The sequence below is a fragment of the Meriones unguiculatus genome, chromosome 1 (assembly GCF_030254825.1).
Source record: "Meriones unguiculatus strain TT.TT164.6M chromosome 1, Bangor_MerUng_6.1, whole genome shotgun sequence".
Taxonomy (NCBI): domain Eukaryota; kingdom Metazoa; phylum Chordata; class Mammalia; order Rodentia; family Muridae; genus Meriones; species Meriones unguiculatus.
In genome coordinates, this window is record NC_083349.1 from 6008558 (window position 1) to 6018965 (window position 10408).

Genomic DNA, 10408 nt, shown 5'->3' on the forward strand with positions numbered 1-10408 from the left:
TCCCTCTGCCATGATGGTCTCAAAGAGCCCAAGGACACAAAAGGTTCCACACCTTTATTGCACTTGAGACTATCCGCTGGGACCTTTCGGGGGCGTGGGAGGGCTCTTAGCTGGTATGCAAAAGGTCCATTCGGAGGGTGTGGAAGAGCATGTGGCTAAGACATGTGGGCTAAGACTTCAGGAGTCCTCGTAGCCAGTGGGCAAAGCATTGACGTGCGGATTGTGGAAAAGTGTGTGGTTGCCGTCCCCCCAGGCGAAGGGCTGTGGAGAGAAGACAGTCGGGTCACCGCAGTCCCACCCCGGGGATCCCCCCCCCCCCCCCGCACGCTCTCACTCATCCTCTGGCATACCTTGGTGCGGATGCGGAGGTGGTGGTAGGGGATGAACTCCGGGCGCTCTCGGTGGCCAGCGTGCATCCAGCAGTTGAAGGTGCAGAGGGCCACGCTGGGCAGAGCCAGCACAAAGGTCAGGAAGCGCCAGGTGTTGGCTGGGGGAGCAAAGGTGAGGGTGAGAGAGAAGCTATCACTGGGCCTAGAGGTTTGAAAGATCAGTGCCTGGTGGGTCAGGAGAGAGGAGGCAGGAGAGGGAGGGGGAAGGAGCAGAGCAAGAGAGCAGGTGGGCTAGGCTACTAGGTCAGAGCTAGGCCTGGCCCCACTCACCTCCTGCCCCTCCATGGTCTCCTTTAGCTGCACTGGCCAAGCCCCGACTCAAGACCTTAAGAGGCAGAGCCATCACTGAAGGGAAGCTGGAAATGGCGCTGTCCTTTTCTCTCTCCTTCACCTAACCCTGGAGGCTCGCCTCCCCTCTCTGAGCCAATCACCTGTTGAGCCGGCACATAGATGGCTATTTTTAGGGGCTCTCTCTATCTAAAGTGGGTCTGACTGGCAGGAGATCCTCTTCAGGCAGCTGACGCAATGTGCCTTTTATTTTGGCAAGAGAACATTTAAAGTAAAATAGGCACTTGGCTTACTTGGTGATACAAGCTTGTGGTCCCAGCACTTGAAATGTGTAGGATAAGAGTTCAAGGCTACCTTTGTCTGCTTAGTGAGTTTGAGCACAGCTTGAATTTTACGTGATGGTGAGAGTCTGTGGATGTACTTCAGTTGGCAGAATGCCTGGAATGTCTGCCTACCTGGTACCCACAATGCCCTGGGTTCTCTCCCTAGTGCTATGTAATCTCAGTGCAGTGGCACATATCTTTAATGCTAGCACTTGGGATATGAAGGCAGGAGCAATCAGGAGTTCAAGGTCATCCTAAACTACATACCATACCAAGGTCAAAGCTATCCTGGCCTACACTAGACTAAATAAATAGTGGCGGGGAATGATTTTGGTTAATATTCTGTTCTCAATGGCTAGCATAGTGTAAACATGTAACATGCATAAAGTTAATGAGGTGCCCACTCTAAAAATTATTTCTCTGCTGGAGAGATGGCTCAGAGGTTAAGAGCGCTGGCTGTTCTTCCTAAAGGTCCCGAGTTCAATTCCCAGTAACCACATGGTGGCTCACAACCATCTATAATGAGATCTGGTGCCTTCTTCTGGTATGTAGGCACACAAGCAGACAGAAGAGTGTATAAATAAATCTTAAAAAAATTTTTTTTTCTCAGTGCTGGGAGTTGAATCCCTGGGTTGTGTGTATGCTAATTAAATGCTCTTCCTGAGCTCGGTCCTGGTCTTTGCTTGATTTCGCTTTGTGTTAGTGTGTGTGCTCACACATAGCGCTGTGTAGAGGTCAGAGGATAACTTCGTGGGGTTTGTTCTCTCCTGCTACCTTTAAGTGGATTCTGGGAACCAAGAGCAGGTCACAGGTTTGTAGAGTGAGCACCTTTGCCCACTGCTCCATCCAGCTGGCCCAAGAAATGCTGAGGCACAGGGGGAGAAAAAGAGTGTGAGACCCGGAAGTGGAGAATGCAGACAAGCTCTACCCTCAGCTGCTGGACTTTCTGTTCCTTCTCTCTGAGATGGGCGCTCACTCTATAGGCTGGGCTGGAAACACTCATGGCACTCCTGCATTAGTTTTGTAAGCACCGAGGTTACAGGTGCGGATTCTATTCCGCTCTGAGTACAGTCTAGCAGGATGCCCCCAGGTTTGAGCAAAGTCTGAGGTGTCCAACCAATTTATAAAAGAAAAGTGAATGAGGCGCGTTTTCAAGAAAGGGCTCTACACCTATACCTCCTATTGACTTTAAACTCAGGCCGGTGGGGCGGCTCGCTCAGCAGATCCGGATGCTTGAGGTTAAACTTGATGACCGGAGTTTGATTCCTGAGACCCAAGAGTTAGGAAGAGAGACTCCTGAACATCGTCTCTGCTCTCCCAGGAATGAACAAATGTAAATGTAATAGAAGCTGAATGGTTTCCGCCTACCCAGGCTCCTCCTCCTTCAGCTTGTCCTCCTTTTGACTCCTCCCTGAGCTGTAATGGATTCTTCAGTCACTTTTGCTGTTTTAGGACTGCTGTGGAAACTGGACTTTAAGTTTTCCTGTCTCGTCCCTCTCTACACTACATACAGCTCCCTCTAATCCCCTTCCTTTTTATTATCACTTTGGCTATTGAAGAATACAGAAAGAGGGACAAAGAGTCTAGGCCCCCCTTCCCTCCTCAGTAGCCACTCAGGTTTGCTGAGAAGTTCCGCCCCTGCCTTCTCTGCCTGTCTCAGCCACTCAGTGACTGCGCCAAATGTCACTACTGTCCTCTGCTGCCATCGTGTGGTGCACTTGGCCACGTACCGGAAGATTTTTATTTAAGATTCTCTACAGAATCGCGTGGGGTTGTTGATTTTTTGTGCTGCCGGTACTGAACCTAGAGGCTAGACACCCTCAGCAGACTCACACTCCCGGCCCCTGTTTTGTTTCTTTTTCCCTTGCTTGTTTTTGTTTTCAGACAAGCTTTCACCGAGTACCCCTGTCTGGCCTGGCTTGTAAATCCTCCTGAGAGGCACGCCAGCGGGGTTTTGTCTTAACTGCTTCTATGTGGAAACTGTGGCATCTTCACCCACCACTGTCCTGAGCACCATTCATTAGAATCCTATCCCTGGAAGTCTAGATTGTTCTTTGCTTCAGGCTGAGAAAAACAAGCAAACAAACAAACCAAAACAAAAACAAACTCACCGCTTGCCAAGCTCTGCTGTGCAGCATCCCAGCCTTCTGTGAGACATTTGCCCAGTGGTGGTGGTGCAGGGCATGGAGGGATGAGCCATACCAGTCTTGCTTATGCCTCTTCCTTGGGACACTACATGGTATTTTTAGCAGGAGCTCTGGGGGCTCCTGTCAAAGTCACCACATGTTCCTGGGGAAACAAGAAGGAGTAGATGTGGTACAGAAATGACCTGTCCCCTATCATTTTTAAAGAACATTAATGGGCAAGGACAGGATGTTCTTTGGACGTATAGGAATAAATCATTAGTGAAAGCAAATAGTTTCCCCAGAATATCTGTCCTCACAGGTACAGCAAGGCTAACATAATTCTTTGAGCTAGGCACCACACTTTGGAGCATGGTGGCTATGCCTATAGAAAACATTTAGTCAACAGTACTGTGTGGCCAAGGGGAAGAAGGCGGCTCTGTGCTTACCATCTGCAAACGTCCCCTTGAATTCCTCAAGATTCTGCCATCGGCTTCTGGGTTTGTTGCTGGAGCCAGGCTGTAGAGTTCTTCACCCTTTGCTATGCACTGACCAACCAGTTTCTGGGTGAGGTGGGGACAGGGCTGACGAGCTTGCCTTCCTCCCTGGATGCTGACTTGGAGGGACTGAGTGGGCTTTTGCAGTCCAAGGCTCTCCTTCCTCGGGGTGGGGGAGGGTTGCTGTCTTTACCTAGGCATGGTGGGGACACCTGCAACGTTTTGTTTAAACGAGGCCCAGAATTCAGCCTGTTGTTCTGGCTGGTCCTCTGCAGAAGTGTCTGCATTATATTTCTTTGGAACTGGCCTAGGGACTCCTCATAAAACCAGGCACTAACTGCCCAGCCCCAGGACTGCCTTTGCCAAGAGGAGGAGAAGTGACTGCAGACGAAAGGTTGTGCCAATTGAGCTACATACAGGGCCCGTTCCAGCTGGGCAGTAGCTTTAGGAGCTAGGCTTCTCTGCTGACACTCTTATCACGTGACAGTTCAGGAAACAAACTGCTGTTCGATTCTTCCTCGCTTGAGATATTTATGATGTGGGTAGAGACTCTCTGAGCAGGAAAATCTGTCCCCCGTCAGGTGAGACGCGATGTTCGTCTTCCTACGGATAAGGAGGAGGTCTCTCTGGCCCAGCCTGCAGAGCCGGGACAGAGACAGTAGACTCCGGCAAGTCTCTGCTCCCGATGCTTCCCTGCTCTGACGGAGCCAGCGTCCCCTCCAAAGGAAAGGTGCTGCTGCTGTGGAGGTATAGCACCCAGTTACTCTTACACAGCACACATGCTATAAACCAACTCCTTTTTGTTCAAGTATTCAATTCTCCATAACCAGGTCGTATTTTTGTAATTTTTATTGCTAAAAATACTCTTGGTTTCAAGTACTATTTCAGATTAGTAAACTTCAAGATTACCGTCAAACTTACCCTGCTTTGCCATCATTAGGCTTTACTTTGACATTTTTACAACATTTACATGAGACTGTATAATGGGAGACATAAATTGCCCTCTGCCTCCTAAATTTAGAATGACTACAAGTATAGTTCTAGGCATATTAAAAACATTTACTTACTTATGGGGTAATTATTAACTCATATTTTAATTACCTTTGTTTTAAGAATTAATAGTAAACTAGAAACTCCCATAAGATTGGCATTTTATAAATTAGGGTAATTTGTCTTTGTTAAAATTTTGAGCCTTAATGAATAACAAATTGTGAATTGAAGCTCTTTTTTAGTACCTAAATAAACCTCAAACCATAAATACAAGCCACAGAGAAACTTGGAACCTCGTTTTGATGATTCTTTTATAGTACTCCTCTATAAAATCTAAGTTTACCAGATCATACATTAAGTATGCTGTTTTCTTTAGTTGTATACATTTTATTTTGCTAGTTTCCATAGTAAAAACTATTTCAGAAACTCTTAAAGTTGGAAGTTACTTCAGTTCTTATTATATTCAGAAGCTGAAAGGTGGCTTTATCCATTTTTAGCATTTATTTTCCCCCAAATTGGCATTTTATTTTCTTATTTTGAAATTCTTGTTTCTAAAGAGAGATCTCCTGGAATGTCAAGATCTGACATTATCACTCTATCAAGCAACCTCATCTTTATCATAAGGCTATGATTCAGGAGAGAGGATCAGATTGATTTTCATACGTAGACTTTCATAAGTATAAAGTTGTGTGCAATGAATCATTACCATAGTTATTGTTGTGACACAATTTTCCCAAATAGCAAGGTTTAACAAAATTAATGAAGCCTTAAGTGATTAGACACACACATTAAGTAAGTCTTTGCTATCATAACTAGATCATTATAACCTTTGGAACATTAAAAGCTCTTACCAGTAAACATATTATCAATCCCCACCCCTCATAAACCTTATATTACTTATTCAGACCTTCTGTGACTTTGCTTTATGTTTTTGTTTTTTTTTTTGCCTTAGGCCATTGTTGTATTTTTAGTTTTAGGACAAAACTCATATATTGTATCTATATGTAATTTACTTTAATCTAAAATATTTAAATTATTTTTATTAAAGATATAGTTATATCCTTTGCAACATTTTAACTTCTTATTTCTTGTAACTTTTAAGTAAACTTGTTTCTGCTTGCAAGTTTTTTAATTATTTTTATTTTTATTAATTACAGTTTATTGACTTTGTATCACCCCTGTAGCTCCCTCCCTCCTCCCCTCCCAATACCACCCTCCCTCCTCCCCTCCCAATACCACCCTCCCTCCTCCCCTCCCAATACCACCCTCCCTCCTCCCCTCCCAATACCACCCTCCCTCCCTCCTCCCCTCCCAATACCACCCTCCCTCCCTCCTCCCCTCCCAATACCACCCTCCCTCCCTCCTCCCCTCCCAATACCACCCTCCCTCCCTCCTCCCCTCCCAATACCACCCTCCCTCCCTCCTCCCCTCCCAATACCACCCTCCCTCCTCCCCTCCCAACACCACCCTCCCTCCCTCCTCCCCTCCCAATACCACCCTCCCTCTCTCCTCCCCTCCCAACACCACCCTCCCTCCCTCCTCCCCTCCCAATACCACCCTCCCTCTCTCCTCCCCTCCCAATACCACCCTCCCTCCCTCCTCCCCTCCCAATACCATCCTCCCTCCCTCTTCCCCACCTGTGCCTTTCCCTGAGTCCTCTGATAAGGGAGGTCCTCCTCTTCTTCTCTCTGATCCTAGTCTATCAGGTCTCATCAGGAGTGGCTGCATTATCTTCCTCTGTGGCCTGATAAGGCTGCTCCCCACTTAGGGGGATGTGATCAAATCAGTTCATGTCAGAGACAGTCCCTGTCCCCATTACTATGGAACCCACTTGGACACTGAACTGCCATGGGCTACATCTGTGCAGGGGTTCCAGGTCATCTCCATGAGTGGTCCTTGGTTGGGGCATCATTCTCAGGAAAGACCCCTGTGCCCAGACTTTTTGAATCTGTTGCTCTCCATGTGGAGCTCCTGTCCTCTCCAGGTCTTACTATCTCCCACTTCTTTCATAAGATTCCCTGCACTCTGCCCAAAGTTTGGCTGAGTTTCAGCATCTGCCTCGATACCCTGCAGAGTAGAGCCTTTCAGAGGCCCTCTGTGGAAGGCTCCTGTCCTGTTCCCTGTTTTCTCCCTCTTCTGATGTCCATCCTCTTTGCCTTTCTGAATGGGGATTGAGCATCTTAGCCAGAGTTCTCCTTCTTGATTAGCTTCCTTAGGTGTACAGATTTTAGTATGATTATCCTATATTAAATGTCTAATATCCACTTATAAGTGAGTATATACCCTGTGTCTTTCTGCTTCTGGGATACCTCACTCAGGATGATCTTTTCCAGTTCCCACCATTTACCTGCAAATTTCATGATTTCCTTGGTTTTTTATTGCTGAATAATATTCCATTGTGTACATGTACCACAATTTCTGTATCCATTCCTCAACTGAGGGGCATCTGGGCTGTTTCCAGCTTCTGGCTATTACAAATAAAGCTGCTACAAACATGGTTGAGCAGATGTCCTTGTTGTATACTTGAGCATCTGCTTGCACTTTTATATCCTTTTAACCTTTACTTGTGGTCTCAGACTCTTAGCAAATTCAAACCTCAGCAAGAACTTTGGAGAGATATTTTGAACAAGGAACATTTTTTTATACCCAAGAACTTTCAGGAAAAAGGTATTTAGGACTAAAGATCTTTACAGACTGTATTAGTGTTCTTTAGAGAAAAAACAAACAGAATATATGTATATATTAGAGTGACTTACAGGTTATGGTCCAACTAAAAGGAGAAGTATTGCCTCATGATCCCAAAGATCTAGTTCTCAGGACAAAAGAGATTTATTTTCCCCAGAGGGACAAAGGGCAGAGAATAAGAGACAAAGACAGGAGATAGAGAATGAGGGAGAAGAGGAAGGGGTGTTTGTCCTGGAGGACAAAAGACTATCTCTGGCACATAGAAAAAAAAAACAAAAACAGTCGTTTATAAAGTATGAGGGGAAAGCTTGTGTCAGAATGAGGTGTTTAATTTTAATTGGACGTGTTAATTAGGTGAGCCAAAGGAACCTCTGATTGCTGGACTTCAATACTTTGATTGATGGACCTTGGTAGTCAGCCTCAGAAAGAGGAAGTGGCCAAATAAGGGAATAGACCTTGGTGGCCAGCTTTAGGAATGTGGGAATTTAGGAATGTAATCTAACAGTTCTTAGCAAAGCAGAGGGAATTCGGGAGAAGGTCAAGGCCTGCCAGAGCCATGCTCAGGCTGGCCAAAGTCCCTTTAGCAACTATTCCAGCAATGGCTATCTCAGATGGAAAGTCCAGAATCCAGTAGTCCACAAGGCTGGATGTCTTGGCTGGTCTTCAGTATGTCTGGGAATCCTGAAGAAGTAGGCTCTAATGCCAGTGTAGAAACGAATGTGCCAGGGAGGGAGTGCAAGCAGGCAAAGTAAAACTTTCTTTCTTGTCTTTTGGATAAGCTGCCACTAGAAGGTGATGGCTGAGATTTAGGGTGGATCCTCCCGCCGCAGAAGATCTGGATTTAGGGTGGATCTTCCCAAATTTAATTAAGAAAAGCTCTTCATGAGTGTACTTAGCCACTTGGTTTTAGTTCATTCCAGATGTAGTCACGCTGACAACCCAGAATAGCCATCCCTCATGTCAACCCTGTAATTACGTCTTCAGATGACAAGTCACATATATTACTTTTTTCTCATTAAAAATCATGTGAAATGTTACCTCTTATTTTCTGTCTGAGTTCTGGACACATCCAGCCTTCTTGACTTTTATATGTTAAGTCCTTTAAAAAAAAAAAAAAAAACAAGTTTTAATACCATGAGATAAAATTAACAAATACATTTACCGTATGTTGTGAGAAAGTTTCCTATGAGGGTGGCTTAAACAATATCTATTTCTACTAGAGTCTTCATCCAGTATGCATGCCAGCTCCCTGATAGCTGCATACTTTGCAACCCTCTTTTCTTAATCTTTCCTAAGCTGTATTGGCCGGTTTGTCCCCAAATACTTGAGGTTGTATGCCATTAGGGCCTAATTCATATAACTGGCTGGGCAGAGTGACCGGCCACTATGCTGGGTGTTTAGTGACCCTGTCCATTTTTCCTTTCATGAAGGAATATTAAGATTTAACAAGCCAAGCTGTGATCATTTCAGGCAGGGACAAGTGGGGATAGGCGTCAGTTGTTTCTATCAGAGATTCTGTATAACATCTTCTTAGTAAATGAAAACAGTGCCCAAATTGCATATGTAGGACCATCTAATTGAAAGGCTCCTCCACTGATGAGATCAATCCAATTGAGACAAATTAAAAGCATAAAAGCAGGCTTGTTGGGGGCAGCTCTTTGGCAGGTTCTTCAGCTCCAAAGAATGGGGCTGAGAAAGTCACACCCCAGGGCTAGGGTGGGGACGTTTTCTTGAATGTAGGCAAAGGGCGATGACACATGTCAGCCATGGCTGGGACTGTGCCCAAGTACGGTCAAGAGCTGAGAAATTTGGATGCCTGGCAGCACCAGGGGAAGAGGTTGGAATAACTGGGAGGAATGTGGAACTGGGCTGTTGGTGCCTTTCCTTTATTCAGAAGCTTCCCAATGGGGTTGGGGGTCCCAGTGGGGCTGGGGGAAAGAGGGCAGATGGAGTTTCCCCAGCTTGTACAGGAGCCAGCACAAGTTTCAGCCAAACACTAATAAACTAATATCACCCGTGAGGAAACTTGAACCAAAACTGTTTGGTTCTAAAGTGGGCAGGTCAGCTTCCATTTCCTCGAGCAGCTTCTCGGCAATCTTAAACAGCATATGGCAATTTACCGATATTACCAATGCCCCATTTTAAATAAAAATGAACCCAGTGGTTTACATTGGATATCAAACTCATTGTTGAGTCCAGTGACACTTCTAAGGACCCAAAGCAACTGCCCTGTTTTATTCTGTGTAGAGTTGTCCAAATGTGTCTTATCTGCCGGGTCTTATGGGGACTCACAAGAGACAAACAGCATCTTGCTTTGAGTAAAAAAATAATAATAACAAAATAAAGCCAGAACATTTGATTTTAAGAGATCTACAAATTAATAGGATTATAGGTGCATGGTAGTTTGCACTCATGATCAAACAGGATGAAACTGATAGAGACGTCTATTTTTTTTATTGTTATTTAGACATTCCCTGACTGGAACTACTTGAAAGCCTATACTCATAATCAATTGTGTGTGCTTGCAGATGGAGGAAATCAACCTGAAAAGCTCAGGTATTTTCCCTTTAAATGCTCTCTTTTCCCTCCTTTTAAACTCATAAGTACCTGTAACAGGAGAACATTAAAAATAAAACCATTTTAAAAAAATAACAGATATCTAAAGGGACTCAGAAAAGATGGTATAAGGTTGTTGCAGGAACACCAAGAATATCCAGGCTTGGTGGGGAACAAAACAAAGACAGATGCATGGAGCAAAGGGGTTTCAAGAAGGGAAAAAAATATCCCATAGAAAGAGCCTGCATTAAGGGCGCCTCACAGTTTACATCTCCAGTCTTTCACAAACTGCAGAACCGATAGAATTCTATTATGGTACATATGGGATCAGCAACCATATGGATCAGAACCATCTTATTCTGGGAAGGATTTATAGGGTTTCTCGGGAGGAAGGAGGTTCTGGGTTTGATAGGTTCCTGACTGTTGTGTTGCAGTTTCTTCTGTGATCAAAACCTCATATTGGAGAGAAATGGGAAATCTTAAAGACAGGATGCTTTCTAGGATGTGTAACTACAAGATATTCTAAGGGGAGGTGAAATACTGCTGCGAAGCTCTTT

The 10408-nt window shown here is 45.0% G+C and overlaps 1 protein-coding gene across 1 annotated transcript; it reads right to left on the reverse strand.

Moving 5' to 3' along the window:
* Positions 1–39: 39 nt before the first annotated feature.
* Positions 40–818, reverse strand: LOC110553739 (cytochrome c oxidase subunit 6A2, mitochondrial). Its single transcript, XM_021645839.2, has 3 exons — positions 660–818; positions 351–487; positions 40–261 (listed from the first exon to the last, which is right to left on the reverse strand). Exons 1-3 carry the CDS (start codon positions 730–732, stop codon positions 178–180), a joined length of 294 nt encoding a protein of 97 aa, XP_021501514.1. The 5' UTR covers positions 733–818; the 3' UTR covers positions 40–177.
* Between the last annotated feature and the right edge of the window lie 9590 nt (positions 819–10408).